The sequence below is a fragment of the Propithecus coquereli genome, unplaced genomic scaffold (assembly GCF_000956105.1).
Source record: "Propithecus coquereli isolate 6110/MARCELLA unplaced genomic scaffold, Pcoq_1.0 Scaffold1, whole genome shotgun sequence".
Lineage (NCBI taxonomy): Eukaryota > Metazoa > Chordata > Mammalia > Primates > Indriidae > Propithecus > Propithecus coquereli.
The window spans coordinates 4,105,148-4,123,485 of NW_012133857.1; the positions used below are offsets into that span (position 1 = coordinate 4,105,148).

Below are 18,338 nucleotides of genomic sequence, written 5' to 3' on the forward strand. Positions count from 1 at the left end.
TTCTGAAGTGCAGGGTCTCTGATCTTTAAATGTGTTTATAACACAGTTCTTTTAATGCCAGTGATGCTGAGACAGCCCTAATCCTGGACACACGGGATTGGAAAGTTAAAGATACGGTGCACCAGGAAAGGAATGTATCTTTCACAAAGTATGGTATCAAGAAAACAATGCATGACTCTCTGGATTTAAATGACAATGATCCGTTCTTGTGGCACACTTAAAGCAAAGACAGCTTGCTTTTTTTTCCCCTCCAAGAAGCATGTTAAAAAAATGCAGTGGCCTTGTCCGAGTTTTCATCTTGCAAGATCCTTTTATTGTATATTATGTTTCTTTTCTTGGGTTCATTAACACTTTCAATTCAAAACACATCCACTTACCCACTGATTCAAGATGTCAGAAGCCCCAGGGGGATGCGTGGCTGAAAGGCCGGTTTGCGGGTGGCAGCTCCCTGTCCTGCACCACCCCACACCTCTCCTGCCCCTGAGGAGTTAACTGCCTTCTTTCTGCTTCCCTCCCCCACTTCAGCTTTTCAAATTTCACCCCAGAAGAAACTCCATCTACGTTCCTTTGAATTCTATGGGCTTTTGAGTGAGAGAAGGGATGACTCTTTTCTTCATCTCTTTAATTCAGCAGATCACAGAGCCGTGGCGCGTTGCCTCACGCTGCTGCTTCCAGGGTGGATTGGCTGACGGGTGCGAGAAGGCCAGGGCTGGTTCTTAAACTGGCCTCTGGGCACAGCTGATCTAATTGAATCGTGGCTTTTGTCGGTCTGCGTTGTGAAGAGCAGAGCGCTCCTTGGTTCCTCCGCCGCTGTTCTCCTTTGTGCTGGGGGACCCAGGGACCGTCAGAAATAGAAATGGCAACACTGTTCTCTCCTTCTGAACATTGGTTACCGCAGACCAGGGCTGGGAGATAAAAGAGAATGTTTGGTAGAGAATGTTCACCTTTAAATATACTTGTGAAGGTTTCAGAGCTACAGAAGATAAAATGAAGAAATATCACATTCATATATCCAATCTCCTGTTTTCATAAACTGCCTTATTAGCCCACTTAATTAGGGGAGGGCCTGGTATTTTTGAATCCCCTTAGTCTCAGCTTTGACGCTTCTCTCCTGCTGCCTGGCGTTAGCACTGTGAAATCAGCTCTTGTCTCTCCTAAAGGCAGGAACAACCTCGGGCTAATACCAGCATCCACATCAGCACACAGTGGGGGCTCAGTTCCTTGGGTGGAGCTGCTACCACCCCTCAGCAGTGTAACCAGAGCCCAGAGAGAACTGGAGCCCACTGCGACCAGAGCCCGATGCCCACACTGGGAGGGAGAAGGGAAAGAAACACTCTTCTTTCGACTCCTACCTTTAATCTCCTGCTGGTGTCTCCCTTGGCCAAACCCATCCCAGCCAGCCAGGGAGCCCAGGTGGCGAGGTTCACGTAGGTCAGCCTCCTGGGGAGCAGAGCAGGACAGAGAAGGATACAAAATGGACCTCGGGGGTCAACAGAGAACAACTAGCATGACCATTCTCAGACCCGTGGTGTGAACAGTAGGAAGGGGGCCACCTTGAGGACTTGTGCAGGGCTGTGAGGGGAGGGTGGAGTCACCTCCCACCACTATCTGAGAACCTGCCTCATCTTTTTGCTAAATGACAGAGGCAACTTCAGGTCACCCACAATGCCCAGCCACAGAGGCAGTGAGGGCAATCCCAACTTCCCTTTCAGCTCTGCCCCAGATTGCCTGTGAAGTGCCACCAGTGGAGCAGACACACTGGAACTGCCCCGTGGGGAGCCCAGTCCTGCCACCAATCCAGGACTAAGCAGAGGATATTGTTCCTTCTTAAGGCTCTCCTACAACCCCCACTGCACCGAGAGGACGTGGCACCAGAACCTGTGGAGGTGGTCACGATTACTCAGGTGGTTCTCTGCCCTGAGACAGCAAGAAAAGGAATGCTATCAGTTATTAGCTTCCCTTAGTCCCCTAAAGTGTATTCCATGGAAGCTAAGTCCAACAAGATGCTCTACGGTAAATAAGTCTGGGAAATTTGCATACTCTTCTAGGAAAAGTGAGATACATATTGGCACATTAAAGACTCTGAGAGTCTTGCAGTAAAGAAATCTGTTTAATGCTCTTTATCCTAGAGGGTTTGACCACAAAGTCTTTTCTTAATGAAACACCAATTTGCATCCCTTGAACCACCACTTTGAGAAGGGCTAGTCAATGGGGTCACAGGCATCAGGGGCTAGAGTTTAAAGAGGACATAGATTACTCAGACATGGTAACCACAGTTCTCGCCAAAAGTGGACCTTACCGAGCAATTCCAGATGAACATTTTTCAAATGTGTTATTTTTTATAAAGAATTTTCATCACATAGCTTGTTAACTTTTGTAATTTCAAGCCAGCCACTGAGCAAATACTATATCCACCTATAACCGCAATAACTCTAGTACCTTTATGTTAGAATTTGAAAGGTAAAATGTCATAACATTCTAACTGAGATTATCACAGCATCGTAGGGCAAGGAGGATAAAGACACAGGATCAGGCATCAGCCCTCCTGAGCTCAGTTCCAGGCTCCTCCACTTCCCAGCTGTGAGACCTCAGAAAGCCCCTGAACCTTCCTAGACATAAAATGTTCTCTTTAGAATCTTTAACATAGTGATTGTAATAGTGTAATCCTATTACACACAAGGATTGCCGTGAGCATAAATAAGTCGCATAAAACCCTTGGCTCAGCCCCTGGCTCAATAAATACATGTTGTGTCATCATCACCATCATCATCATCATCATTATCATTATCTTCCTACAGTACTTTGGGCACCATCACTTTGGCTGTAAATTCCCGTTCAGCTGGTGTCAGTGCCAAACCACTGAATCTGTCCTTCCTTCTGGTGCTTTTAGGGAACACAAAGTAAACAACGAACATCCTGGCCTTGTTGAGGGCTTGGAGCTTTTTCATATTGCTTTGTCTTGGCAGAAAAAAACAAGGAACATTAGCGGATGGTCACATTGAAGATGTAAACGGCAATTAGGTTGATACAATCCTAGGGTGTGATGACTTTGAGTTTTACGTGTTTCTGGTAAAATCAAAGTTCTGAGGCCAAAGTTATGTCAAGTTATATTTAATTATTGCCACATTTACTCATTTCATTTAAATAATCCAAATTTTGTTTCATTGTGCAAAACTGTAAGCTTGTATTTTAAATTACCTTATTAACATAAAATTATTTTTTGGTATGAATAGGGAAAAGTGTAAACAAAAATATAATAAACTTCAAACTGCCATAGCTTTCTCCTCTCTCCCTCTCTCTCTCCCCTTAATTTTTCTTACCCTCCGAAGGGAAGTTTTTCAACTTTAGAAATTTTAAGGTACATTTTTTGAATAATTTCTCCACTCAAATACCTTTGAAATATTTATCGGTTTTAAATATTACAAACAACAAAGAACTGTTGTTCTTGTTTTGAAAACAAAGAATAAGTAGCTGTAATTAAATTGTGAAGATCTTTTAGAAACAGAATTTCTCTAATATTCAATATATGATAAAATATATATATAAAAAACAAAGGCAAACAGAAGTATGGCAGTTCCCAGGAGACACTCAGTTCATGCCCCCTGTGTGACTGGTCAATCGTCTGATGTGCCGTCTGCCGTGTCAGCGGTGCGGGAAGCTCCCACATTCTGGCAAATTATGCCTGGTGATGAAGCACAGTCAAATGTGCTTTCCTCAAGCCTGTACCTGCCTTGCTCCACTTTGAAACGTTTTGTAAAATTGCCAGTTTTCATGCACGTGAGTGAATCACACCAAGCAAATGACACAGCAAGAGCATCTCAGGGTTCTTTCCCTCACCAACACTCAGCATCACTCAGTGCAAAAGCTGTGCGTGACTTGTGTGTCTAAGCTCTTGGCTTGATCTCAACTTCATTGTATTTTTAACTCAAGTTAAAGGAACTGTTAAAAGTCCTGGCCATGCATTTCATTCAAATCAACTCTAAATTGCTATGATTACAGGTTTAGGACTTCATATACGTTGATTAAACCTCAAGAACCTCTCTTTCAGTAATCGCCTTCCTTAGATACATCTTGTTCCTTGTGTTGTCAGTTGTTTCATCACATTACTGAGTAGGCCAAGGGAGCATTTGTCTCATTCACCGTGGCCCACATCCCTTAGCCTGGAATTATTCCAATGATTTTACTTTCTGTTTGCTCACTTTTATGGGAATCATCTTATAAACTTGTAAGTCAAAATATTTCTTTTCTTTATCTAAGATTACTTCCTTTATCTGATTTGCTCTCCAATTTTCAATAGCTCTGAACCTGAACAAATTTCAGGTTCGTTTTAATCCCTTAACCTATTTCAAGCAAACAGAAGATGATCAGAGAGAATTAACTCAAAATTTGTAATTATTTTAAATTAATTTTGCCTCTTTCATGTTTTCTGAATTTTGTTCTTAATTACCAAATGCTAACCAAAAGTTTTATTAGCAAAACTCGATTATGAGTTTTCCTCTTTGTGATATTAATTTTTATAGTCACTGGACCAATTTACAGTTCACATAGCTGATGTCATGTATTTTGTACTATGTTGTCAAAAGCAAGTTACAAATTTTCCTTCCAGGAAAGTTGGGAGGGAAGGTATGGTTGACAGTGAGGGGGTGGCAAGACCCCACACTACCACTTAAGTATGAAGAATGTTGCTAAATGTTATCCAGATCAGTTTTCCCCAGTGTCCAGCCCAGTTCTCTGTCACTCCCCTGCATTACCAGGGTCCCCTGAAAGGGCCCCAGCCAGTCATAGGGCTGCAGACCCGAGCTCACAGGCAGTGCTCTCCCTACAGGTGTACCTCACAGCAGGCACTGTGTACGGCCTGGAGAGCCAGCTGACTGAGCTGGAAGATGCTGCCCGCTGCATCCACAGTGGCACTGATGAGACCCAACTTGCAGATCTGGAGGACCAGGTGGCCACAGCTGCAGCCCAGGTCCACCATGCTGAGCTCCAGGTGAGAACTCTCCTCTCTGTCCAGATGGGGGCCGCTGGGGGGAAAGAGGGAGCCATGGTATCTATCAGTTACCATCATCTCCAGCACACTTGCATGGATATGGTTCTTCCAGGTAGAATCCACCAAATACTCACTTTTTAAAGTACAGCCCTCTTCTCTCCCAAATTATAGCCTTGATAATACATTAGACTTCCCTTTAAAACCTTATGCCAGTTTGCTCTTTGACAAATGTCCTGAACCATATGTAGGTCTCCTTGCTATACAGGTTCCCATTCCACCCCAAGACCACCCTTATCTGACCCTTATCACATTGTTAATTACTTATTTAATGCCAGTTTTCTTGTTATAGACTAAAAGCTCCATGAGGACAGGACTAGCAGGTAACTTACCACAGTAACCCCAGTGCCTAGCACATTACCTAACACAGATTTGGCACTTGATAAAAATGGGATGAATAAATGAATGAAATAGGAAGCATAGATTTCTCAGGCCAATATTTTGCATGAGGAGCAAGCTGGATTTAGATATGGCTGTTTGAAAACTGGTTGCTCTAGTCTCCATAACTTTGCAAAGAAGCCTGTTTGCAGTTTTTATGGATGTTCCCTTGGTCTTGGACTCTGTCAGTCAAAATTGACTGTGGACTAAGCCACTGATTCCCTGACTGGAGTCTGCAGACATATGCCTAGTCTCAGGGAACCATGATAATTTTTTTCCTTAAAAGGGGCCCATATGTTACTCAAGTTTGAGAAACACTGGTCTCTGCAGCATAAATTCAGTATAGACCCCCTGGTCCACTGATATTTCTATAGATTCTGCATCTTAAAACTGCACCCTTGGGAGAATTGTGGTCAATAGAAACCACCTCTGGATAGAGAAGATGACAGTCTTAGGTGGTATTTATTTTAAAAGTAAATATTCTGAATTCAAAGAAAATCACAACTCCTAACATCATTAACCACTCTTGAGAATGAGAGGGCGCAGTTCTCCGCTCTGTGGACGAGTCAGCGCTGTGGACCAGAAATGGTCACAGCAGACAGATGGCCTTGTTGGCTATTCATCATCAGTAGGAATGACTGAAGAGAAACTCTCCTCAAAAAAATTATTTTCCATAAATTTCGCCAAGACTTGATCAATTTATTGCCAAAGTTATATATAGTAGAATCAAATTGTTTGTTTTCTGGTACATTGTACAGCAAATACTTCTTGAATCATGTAGCAGGAAGTAATATTTATGGGTGTTTGGAGGATTTTCTTGGATAATTAGTTACTCCTGCTTCCAAATTTTTCTACACTTAAATTCTTAGAGCCATGTTTTATGGCAGAAAATCCTAGTGTCCCAAATGGCCATTTTGCATGCTTTTAAATGTGCCTATTATTTATTTTTAAATATAACGTAATGTTATCAATAATAAATACCCAGTGTTCAGTTGAGCCTTACTTTGTGCCAGGGGTTGTGCTTAGTGCTTTACCTCATTATTGTGTTTAAACTTTTCAGCAACCCCATAAAGTGGCTACTGTTATTATTCTCCTTTTATATCTGAGGAGACTGAGGCTTCAAAAGGTTAAACCACTTGCCCAAAACTACTTTCAATAGCTAGAAAGTAATAAAACCTGGATTTTAACCCAAGTCTTTCTGACCTCACAGCCCACATTCTCAACCAGACTGTGCTGTGTGGTTTCCTGAGAAAAGGGTTGGTCCTGCCATCAGGAGAATGCACTCACCTAGGAGTCCTTAATTTGCATGGGAGATTGTTGACCCTGCTGTCAGCTCTGCAGATGTCTCAACGGGACCTCCAGGCATGTGGAGACTCTTCCTACACTGGGAGTTGCCGCCAGAGAACAAAACCTACAACTCCTTGTTGTCTGTCCTGATCCAAAGTCTAGTCTCATCTCCCAGAGGGATTCTGGTAGGATGATAGGAGGGTCCCCACTGAGGAGGATAGATGTGCTAAATTGTGCTCCTGGATTGGGACAGATTCTAAGGATGTTGTCAACTTAGAGTTTACCTTTGGGACAGACTGTCATCGTCCAGTGCTGAAGGAGATTGCAGAGTGGCCTGTGGGAGTGTGCTAAGGGTGCCGTCTTGCAAGGTGGTTTCTAGGAACGTTCCTGGAGACAGTCTCTCTGAACTCTTAGTGTCAGGAAAATCTGCTGTTCTGAGTACTTGGTCTTTATCTTGTGGACATAGAGTCCTACACTGGGCTCTTGGCTTTAGCTCCTGGGAGACTCAGAGCTGAATTGGTCATCCCCTTCTAGCAAGTCTATGGCTCATTAGGCATGCAGTCTTAGGAATGAAGTGGGACATAACTACATAGAGAGATAACAAAATATAGGGCAAAATCAGTCCTCAGTGGTCTCCTTTCCTCTTTCTTTGTCCTTTGTCCTTTGTCCTGTGGACTAAAGCTTCTTATTCTAGAACCTAACAGTCAGCACATCAGGTCTGCAGCTTGTTTTTGCCTTGACCATGTCTCCTAGGGCCCTCTGAGCAAGGCTCTCCATCAAAACTGCTCCCAGGGAAGAATGTGGGCGTCTAATCCACACCAGTTGGGAATGACTGGTAAAAGCTTAGCCTGCCACTTTTCTCAGAGGCTTGTGCAATTTATTGGCCTATAAACCAAAGGAATGCAACTCTCAAGGTGAAATCTGAGCAGTTGGAACAGGAAGGCATCTGGGGGCCAGGAAGGGGCAGGGCTCACGATGGCTCCTTCTGGGGCTGGTTACCGAGCAGCGTCGCTTGCACCCTGCCACCAGCTGCCACAGACATGGCCTTCACCTACCTTCCCCTCCTTCTCCAACTGAGGCGGCCACCTCTCAGGGGTAGGGGAGGCATCCCCAAATTTGACGACCCTTGAGCCCTTGTCCCTGCACCTCCTCTAGCACCTATCCCAGTAGGCTTTGTCCAAGGAAGCCCTCAGTAAATGACTGCAGAATTAGAATTTGTCTTGAGTAGCACAAAATTGTGGAGGGAGAAGGGAGGCAACAGAGCCCTCAGGGGTGGGGCACACACATGCTGGCTGCAGGGCCTGCCTTCAGGGTGCCGTGTGGTGCCCAGCAGCACCCAGGACGTGCCATCTCAGCAGATCCCTGCTTCTTCCCCCAACTCTGCTAGCCTTTTCCTGTCTCTTCCAGTGTCCCCCATGCCAGGCCTTGGCAAGTCCTCTGAGAATATGGCAATGTAGTGAGAACGTGGACATTGACATTAATTCCAAGCCCTGCCCCAGACCAGCTGTGAGATGTTGGGTTTATCACTTATCCCTTTGAGCCACAGTTTTGTCATCTGTGAAACCAAGAGAAGGCACTTACTTCATGGAACTATTTTGAGGCATGGATGAGTTCATGTGTTTAATGCACTTAGCATTGTTCCTGGCTCATAGTAATGCCCTTTTCCTAAGGGCAGGGATGGTGTCTTCTTCATCTCTGGGAACACGGTTCTCTCTAGGAACTAAGTGGGCTCTTGCTCTCTATTTCTGCCTTCAGACTCTACAGGAAGGAAATCTGAGTTCTCTCTGATCCTCCCACGTTATAAATGAGGAAACTGATGCCCAGAGAGGGGAGGGAGTTTCTCAAAGCCACTTGGCCTCTCAATGGAGGAGTTGGACTTGAACCGGGGGCTGCTGGGCCTCCCTCCTAAAACCTGGTGCTGTGGTTTTGGATTCATGAAGTTATGGAAGAAGGAAGCAGGACCTATAAATCACACCTGCCCTTCATGCTCAGTTTACATGTTGGCTTCTAAGGAAGCCTTCCCTGATCACCCTACCCCTGCCCCCGTGCTAAGTCCGGTGGTCCTGGGCTGGGGTTCCCATAGTGCCCCCAGCCTTCCATTTATCCCTAGGCATACTCTGACAGGGTTGTTGACATGCTTATAGCTACCAAATTAGAAATGTAAATTTATAAAGAAGGGCTTGTGTTTTATCTTCCCACTACACACTGTAGAGAGGTGCTTGGTAGAAGTTGAATGAATGAATGAACATACATCAAAGCAGATTTGTTTTTTATAAACTCAATAACACTTTTAACAAAGATTCTCCCCATTCATATTTTCTCTTTGCCAATCCTGTCTTTCTGTTGCATTAAGATTTCTGATATCGAGAGCCGGATTTCAGCCCTGACCATTGCAGGATTAAACATAGCACCGTGTGTGCGCCTCACAAGAAAACGGGCCCAGAAGCAAAGGAACCAGGTGTGTTTATCCCTCACTCCCTCTATTGGAATGTTGCATGACCTGGAATATCTAGAAGATAAAATATCTTTGGCTTTGAAAAGTATATTCATCGCTGTGTTCTGTTTGTAGGTACAAACCATAGACACATCAAGGCAGCAGAGGAGGAAATTACCTGCTCCACCAGTGACAGGTATGCTTAAATTAAAACCACAGAGCTACCAAAAGATTCAGCCTGAATCATTTACTGTGAGTAACTCAGAGATCTGAGTGTGAGGGCCAGATCGAATGAAGGGTTCTCACGCAGAATCGCTCCTGCCTATCTTGACTTGGGTTCCCCCAGAAGAAACCTCTATGGAAAGTAGTATCAAGATACCACAAAGAATTAAAAGTAGAACTACCATTTCATCCAGCGATCCCACTACTGGGCATTTACCCAAAGGAAAAAAAGACATTCTATAATAAAGACACCTACACTTGAATGTTTATAGCAGCACAATTCACAATCACAAAGATGCGGAAACAACCCAAGTGCCCATCAATACATGAGTGGATTAATAAAATGTGGTATATGTATACCGTGGAGTTCTCCTCAGCCACAAAAAACCGTGGTGATATAGCATCTCTTGTATTATCCTGGATGGAGCTAGAAACCATTCTTCTCAGTGAAGTATCACAAGAGTGGAAAAACAAACACCACATGTAATTAGTACCATTAAATTGGCACTAATTGATCAACACATATGCAATCACAGAAGTCACATTCTTTCAGTATAGGGCAGGTGGAGGGGGAGGAAGGGATGGATAAATTCACACCTAACGGAGGCAGTGTGCGCTGTCTGGGGGACAGGCATGTTTGTGGCTGTGACTCTGGCGGTGCAAAGGCAATTTATATAACCAAAGTGTTTGAGCCCCTGTAATATTCTGGAGGGAAAAAAAGAAACCCTGTGACAAGGATGGGATTGCAAGTAATTTATTTGGGAAGTGATTCCAGGAAGCACTGGTAGAGAAAGAGAGAAATGATTCAGGGAAGGAAAGTGAGCCAATACAGGGCAACTTTAGTTAGTAGGTTATTTCTTTGGGCAAATAAGCTAACTCCTCCTGGGAACCTCTGAGAGAGAAAGTTGACTTCGCCTCAGAGTCTCCTGCCAAAGGGGAGGAAGATGGGCTAGGTGTCCTCTAACTCCCATCCATCACTGACTGAGGGTTATTTCTGGGGTCACTAACTCCCTGGCACTTCTGATCTGCCCCAGCATGAGCCAAGAGCAAGGGGTGGTGCTTGTGGTAGGATCTGCTGGAATGGTGACTGTCAGGGAGAAGTGGACAGAACAACAAAAGCATCTGCCACACTCTCCAGTCTAAAAGGGACTCCAGCGATGCCAGTCATGTCACCTTTATCCAGTGGACATTTTTAACAATTTCCCTGGGTTCAGAAGCCACAAGAGAAATTTTGATTTACAAGTAGTAGAATAGAAATTCAGAAGATGTGCCTTTGAGCCTTGGTTCTGGCATTCATTATTTAATAAACATTTATTGAATGCTTACTTTATGTTCTACAAAACCGTATACGGTTAAAATTTATCACAGATCTATAATTCTTTATTTGAAACCCTTGAGTCCACATGTATTTCATAATTTCTTGGGCGTTATAAAGGTAATATGGCACACATTACATGTACTATATATTTCTTAACACCCCCCATGGCGTGTGGGCAGCATCTGATAATCAAACACATTGATGTCCTTGCAGCAAAGCATGAGAACATTCACACTTGGTGAGGTGGACAAGGACCTTAAATAGCCACATGTCAGTTCAGGTCAGGTTTTGTAATCAGATGATTTGGGCTCCAAAGTTAGAAAAATTTGCAGCCTTTTATACTTCAGGACTATCAGTAAGAATTTATGGACTCTATTGGGTTATTTCCAAGCTACCTTTTCCCAGAAAGCTACAAATGGTACCTTGACTTATTTGGTCAATCATAAAAATAAACACAAAGTAAAAAGATTCTGCATCAAACACAGTACAGGAAAGAGATGCCAAGCCTAGAATAAAAACCTAAGTAATCTGGCCACCTGGTCTTTTTCCTTAACAATCAGTCCATCTTCCGGGTAACACTTATTCCCGTTTATTTCCTTTTAGCTGAAAAAATTGAGACATCTTCAGTGACCACCATTAAAACATTTAACCGCAACTTCATTCTCCAAGGCTCCTCAGCGAACAGGACTGAAGAAAGGAAAAGCACCACCAAGGATTTGATGGTAAATGTCATCTTTGTCTTAATGCTCATCACTGTGGATGGTATCTCCATTTCACAGCCTTTCCTTCTGCACCCCAACCCTCCATCAGAGCCCCAAAAAGCATCTTCCCTGCATGGTCTCATGGTCCCCTGGCTTTGGGGGTTCTGAAAAAGGTGAATAACATCCTGCCTGGCATTGCTAACCTCTTAAAATGTGAGCATGTCCTCTCAATTATATCTCCAGCTCCTTGTAGGAACCAGATTTGATATAAGAGAAATAAAAATATATGTACACAGGACTATAAGGTCTGATTGAGGTGTACGAGTTTTTATTGTTTTCCATCCATATTCTCTCTTTCTTAAATTTCCTTTTAGCCATTAATGCTGTATTCTTGAAAAAAAAAATCAGCAGCTATCCCTAAATGTGACAAAGGAAGGAGCAGTAGATAATTTGCACAAACCCTCGGTATCATATAAAGCAGGCTAATGGATCATTTGCTTAAAAACCAAAATATGTGTTAGAATTTTAGCAAATGCTTGATGCTGTTTATATAGGAAATGATGATCCAACTAAGCTGTCTCAGTGACCAGTTATGCTGGGTGTAGATCATGTCTGGGATGACAAGATTGAAGCAGGACAATTCGTTGCCTTTCATGTATCACCCATCCCTCCCTTGCCCCTCATTGTCCCTGTCTCATGAGCACGGAAACAGGTAATGGCATAATGGTGGGCACATCATTCTGAACGACAATCTACTCCCTTAGGCACTGTATGAAACAGTGCCACTCACTGCCTTTCCCTCATTGGTCAGCCGCTGACCCTGACCTTTTAAAGTCTATTCGCCTTGCTCCTGGCTGTTACTTAAAAGAACTAAAAAGATGCATTACCACATTAAAAGGGCAGACCACCAGGGTCTGGGAAGGAATTGGTTATAAATAAGATAGTTAAAAATAAATTATCTTTAACAAAGACAGAACATAGATGTGTGGTTGCCAGGGGCTGTGGGGAGGGAGAATAGTAAGAAAGTGCTTAATGGGTAAGGGGTTTCACTTTGGAGTGTTGGAAATATATTGAAACTAGATAAAGGTGGTGGTGGTACAACCTTGCAAGTGTATTAAATACCACTGAATTGTTCATTTTAAAATGGTTAATTTTATGTTATGTGGATTTCACCTCAATAAGTTACTTTTTAAAATGAAATAAAAGTAAATTACCTTAAAGTAACACAGAGAGATTAAAAATGAAAGAATGGACAGTATTTACTAAATAAAAACAAAAAAGAAAGGGCAGAAATATTACTTTCAGCCAAAGGAGAGTTCAAGACAAGAAGCACTGAGAGAAAACAAGGAGGAAGGATGTTTTAATTTTGGTAAAATAAGGTAGTTAAGTCATGAGGCTTTCTCAATTTGGAAGATAATAGAGCAATACAATTTATAGTGCAATGGTTGGTGACTTTAAAACTCCCTTATCAGCCTTTAGCAGCACAGGTGTGCCATAAATAAATACAAATTAGAGAATTGAGTAGTGTAATTATTAAGCTTTAATTAAGATGTTTATTTGGCCGGGCTTGTAATCCTAGCACTCTGGGAGGCTGAGGCGGGAGGATCGCTTGAGCTCAGGAGTTCAAGACCAGCCTGAGCAAGAGTGAGACCCTGTCTCTACTAAAAACAGAAAAATTAGCTGGACGTGGTGGTGTGTGCCTGTAGTCTCTTAATGAACAGGACCAAAGAAAGGAAAAGTACCATTAAGGATTTGGTGGTAAATGTCATCTTTGTCTTAATGCTTAGGAGGCTGAGGCAGGAGGATGGCTTGAGCCCAGGAGTTTCAGGTTGCTGTGAGCTAGGCTGATGCCATGGCCCTCTAGCCTGGGTGATAGAGCAAGACTCTGTCTCAAAAAAAAAAAAAAAAGAGAGATGTTTATTCAACTTTACACTTTACAGATTATTCACTTTCTTTGCAAGCATCAATGGACCATTTATAAAAATTGATTTTATACCAGCTTACAAAGAAAACCTCAATAAATCCCAAAAAGTAGAAAGTATAAAACTACCTTCAGTGACCACAATGCAAAACATAATCTAGAGCGATTCTGTCTAATAGAACGTTGTATAATGGTATGGCACTATTCTACATCTGCGATGTCCAGTACGATAGCCACTAGCTACATGTGGCTATTAAGCACTTGAAATGTGGCTATTGCATTATAGGAACTGATTTTTAAATTTTAGTTCATCTAAATGTAAATAGCCACATGTGGCTAGTGGCTACCATATTGGACAGGGCAAATCTAAGAAATTAGAACAAGAGTTTAGTAGAAACCCTACTTGGAAGTTAAAAAGCATTTGTCCCCACATATACAACTATGCATGCACATAAAAATGCACACTCTCACATACACACTTCAAAGTAACTATTGAATTAAAGAAAAAAGCAAATCCAGAGCCCTTAGAAAATAACATTACATATATCAAAACAAATAGGATACATATAAAACTACACTGAGTCAAATTCATAGTATGAAATATTTTCTTCCTTGTTAAAAAAGGAAGAAGCAAAACAAACGAACTAGACATTGAATTCCAGACATCAAAGGTAAACAGAAACCAATAAATTATGACCAGAAAACTATAGAAATTATCATAAATTCAAGAGTTTTTGATTATTTGGAAAAAAAATAGAAATTTTTTTGTAAGTCACATGAAGAAAAACTTTCAAATAGATTACAATAAGGTATAAAATTTTTATATAAATATACAATGTGATATTAAATTATTCTAATAAGTTTTAAAATATTCAATACTAATAACATCAGAAACCAGAATATTACTAAAAACTGACTTAAGAAATAAAAAGAAATTTTAAAATTTATTAAACCTTCCAAAAAAGATCCCATGGTCAAATGATTTTGCTGATTTTTAAGAAACAGTTAATTCCCATGCTACATAGAAAATATTCCAGAGCATTAAAAAATTGAAGACTAAAAGATTCATGTTGTAAAACTATCAGAACCCAGACTGTGGAAGCCTAACACGGCCGGTAAGCATGTGCCCCGTGCTAAGTCATACGCAGGCATGTGCAGATACACACAAAACACACTAACTATATTTTTTCAGAGAGATGAAGAATATGAATTAAAATATTAGCAAATTAAACACAGTAGTGCATTAAATAATAAATTACCAGGTAGATTTTGTAGGAATGCAAGGATACCTTAAATATTGTGATATCAATTAATAACTCACATCAATAGTTCCATAAGAAAAGTTGTTTCTTCCCAAATTAATTTATAGCTTAATCCAATTCTCATAAAAATCTCAGTGGAATTTTCTTTAGATTAAAGTTCATATGATAATAAATTAAAAAGAATAGACAAAAGCATTTTGCAAAAATTACAGTGATTTTCCTGCCAGGTTTCAAAACAAATTAAAGAAACAAACAAACAAAAAAAAAACTGTGCTTGGAAAATTGGCCATGGAGGTGGTAGTGGGAAAGAAAGCAAGTTAAATAATTACTATATACCAAAATTAATTTCAGGTGGATTAAGAAGTACATGTAAAAAAATGACATCACTTTTTTTTTTTTTTTTTTGAGACAGAGTCTCACTCTTGCCTGGGGCGAGTGCCGTGGCGTCAGCCTAGCTCACAGCAACCTCAAACTCCTGGGCTCAAGCAATCCTACTGTCTCAGCCTCTGGGGTAGCTGGGACCACAGGCACGTGCCACCATGCCTGGCTAATTTTTTCTACCTATATTTTTAGCTGTCCAATTAATTTCTTTCCATTTTTCGGTAGAGACGGGGTCTCGCTCTTGCTCAGGCTGGTCTCGAAGACATCACTTTTTAAGTGATGTGAAATATTTAACTGGCCAATGAGCAGGAATAGTTTTTGATATGAAAAGCAGTAAACATTATTTTTAATTGCCTCTTCTCCCGCTTGCCAAGTGGCTGCTGACAGTGTGTTCCATATCTCACCGCAGGAGCCCACGCTGGAGTCAGCTGTAATGTATTAACGCCATGGAACTCCACTGCCAGTGACCCACTGCCTCGGCCGTACACGACAGTGCCTTGACCCAACAGCCATCGATTACTATACGGATTTCCACCTGAGGAGAAGGCCTGGGGAGTCACAGTGCCCCATCACAGTGCTGTCCTGATACCTCACCCAGAAAGCCGTCTCAGACTCGAGCATTGCGGTCTTGCCCACTCTCTGCCTTAGGCTCCCAGGGGAATACAAGACAGAAAACCAAGACGCTGGCTTCCAACAACAGAGCTCCACGTTCAAAAGATGAATCTTTTCCCTGTTCGCTTTGCTAATGTGTGTTGACTTTGAGATCTTTGGTTTTTGTTTTTTTTTATCCCTTTGATTCAACTACAATTTCATGTCAATAATTTGAGGAAAAATTGTTGGAGGGGGGTAGAGGGAAGGAAAGTGGGGGTTATTATTTAATTCATTATCAATGCTTATTAATCTCTCACAAGCATCTTTGTCTTACAAATGCTAAGGGAAAAGCCAGCCCCTGCAGTCAGCATGAGGGACAGTCTAATTTGGGGACTGCTTCCCATCAAGGCTGCAGGTCTCCCTTCAGCCACCTCCTTCCTGCTGAGCCTCAGCTCGCCATGCTACTAGTCGCTCCCATTGCTTTGCAGTCACCAGCCACAGGATGGAAAGCTCTGACTCACCCATGCCACACCTGGGTGTGGAACGATGTCTCATTAAGAATTTAAGGTTCTTCCATGGGTTTACTGAGTTTCCCCACTCTGAAGGGGAGAGGGGCTTGAAAAAGACCACCATTGGTTCAACTTTAGGGCACTGTCCAGAATCAACATGATGCAATTTAGCAATGACCACATCTAAAAATGAATTATTGAAAAATATAACCACATGAGAACACTTTTGTCCTCCAAAATTTATTTCCCGATAAGTATTCATCAAAGTAGCAAAATGACCTTAAAGATAAAAATGGTTAGGGAATAGGCTTAGAAAATTTACAGGCATGAGAAAAGCAAGGACAAATTGTGAATTTAATGGACACGAGTTGACACTAACTCCACGTTTGTGGTCTACTTGGACCTGTCTCAAATGCATGACTAAAGTGTGCTTATAAAAGCAAATGGAACCCTAATTTTACTCAATTAGTTGGGCATTGGCAACCTTTTTAAAAAATGTTTTCTCCTGATACATTCTGAATCCGAGGAAGAAGGCAAAAGTTGGGAGGCAAGAGAGTGGTATGATTAACGAGTGTTAAGTGCCTGCTCTGAAGGAGGCAATGTTCTTTTCATTTTAATCCTCATAGCAACCCTATGCAGTAGGTATTCCCATGTCTCAGATTGGGTAACTAAGGGCCAGAGAGATTAATTTGCCAAAGCCACACCTTTAACCTAATTATAATTGGAATGCCTCACAAAAACCTAATTCTGTGTTGTTTTCAACCTCTTATGTTCTTTTGCTGCTATGTGATTTGCTGCCGATTTGTGTGCTATGATCCACTCCTGATGGAGGTCTACGTTTCTTCCAATCATACTCCTTGCTGATGCCATGTATGTGTTATCCAACAGAAACGACGCCTTTGAAACAAGCAAATCTTTGACTTTCCTGTTGGGGCGATTCAAAGCAAAACAAACAACAAATTTTTAAAAACACAACAACAAAAAAAAGATCTGACTTCCAAATAGAATGTTTTCTTTAAGAGGCATGAAAAGCAACTATTGTTGTGTTACAGTGTTAAAATATTCAGTTTTCTTTGACAAAAACGTGTACTGTGTAAGCCTTGCAAAAACAAAAACAAAAAGAAGAAGCCTGCTCTGTGGCATTTGAATTTTTATAAAGGTTTCCTTGTGCCAAATAAGTGCAAAGATTTAATTTACTATTAAAAACCATAAGCATATGTTATAGTTCCAGAAGAATTATTTTGTCATCAAGTGATTTTGATCTTTAGTGTCAATATTTATATTTAGATTAATTTTTATAAATGAAAATATTTTAATGGTTTGAGAAAATGAGGACAATAGGACAGTATCTTTGGTGACTTCTGAAAGTTCTGCTTCCCTTCATATTATATACCCATTGCCAAGAATTACTGTCAAGAGAAATGATAAAGAAGTAAAAGTCATTTATTAAAATGAAGTTTGCATGTGTGTGATTTTTTGGTTAGGGGACACTAGGAGTGAGTGGGACTAGGGAGAGAAGTCACGTGGCTAGTAACTGGAGGAGCCGGGATTAGAAGCCTTCCCTCTAGTTACGTGGCTCACCCCTCCACTGCAGGTTCTCCTGACAACAGAATTTCCCAGTGACCACCTCTACGCCAGTGGTCATGCAAGTAAGACTAGGAGTTCTCAAAGGAAGGTGTGATGTGATGTTACCCTCCCCCGGGGGACATCTGACAACGTCTGAAGACATTTTCAATGGTAACAACTAGGAGTGTGCTGCTATTGGTATCTAGTGGGCAGAGGGCATGGATGCTGCCAAACATCCTACAACGCACAGATGGCCTCTTAGTCCATTTTGGGTTGCTGTAACAGAATACCACAGACTGGGTAATTTACAAAGAAAAGAAATTTATTTCTCACAGTTCTGGAGGCTGAATAGCCCAAGGTCAAGGGGGCCTGCATCTGGCAAGGACCATCTTGCTGCATCATCCCATGGCAGAAGGGCAAGAAAGCATGTTCGAAAGAGAGCAAGAGGGTTTTTTAAATTTTTTTTTAATTTCAATAAATTTAGCAGGTACATGTTTTTTGTTACATGGATGAACTGTGTAGTGGTGAAGTCTGGGCTTTTAGTGTACCCATCATCCCTCATCCCCCTCCCGCCCTCCCGCCTTTGGAGTTTCCAGTGACTACTATTCCACTCTGTATGACCATGCATACCCATAGCTTAGCTCCCTCTTATCAATGAGAGCATGCAATATTTGGTTTTCAAATTCGTTTTTATAACATTCACTCTCACAGTAATGAACCCACT

General features: G+C 41.7%; 1 protein-coding gene across 4 annotated transcripts in view; it reads left to right on the forward strand.

The window, feature by feature from the left end:
* MYRIP (myosin VIIA and Rab interacting protein) overlaps positions 1-17,501 on the forward strand; it is a 344,233-nt gene extending 326,732 nt beyond the window's left edge. For all 4 annotated transcript variants that reach the window (XM_012644759.1, XM_012644829.1, XM_012644902.1 and 1 more), the window contains 5 exons: positions 4,826-4,987; positions 9,063-9,167; positions 9,279-9,339; positions 11,287-11,405; positions 15,358-17,501. In XM_012644759.1, coding sequence (XP_012500213.1) covers positions 4,826-4,987; positions 9,063-9,167; positions 9,279-9,339; positions 11,287-11,405; positions 15,358-15,390 — 480 coding nt within the window. In that variant the 3' untranslated portion in view covers positions 15,391-17,501. The remainder of the gene's footprint in view (positions 1-4,825; positions 4,988-9,062; positions 9,168-9,278; positions 9,340-11,286; positions 11,406-15,357) is intronic.
* Positions 17,502-18,338: the final 837 nt, after the last annotated feature.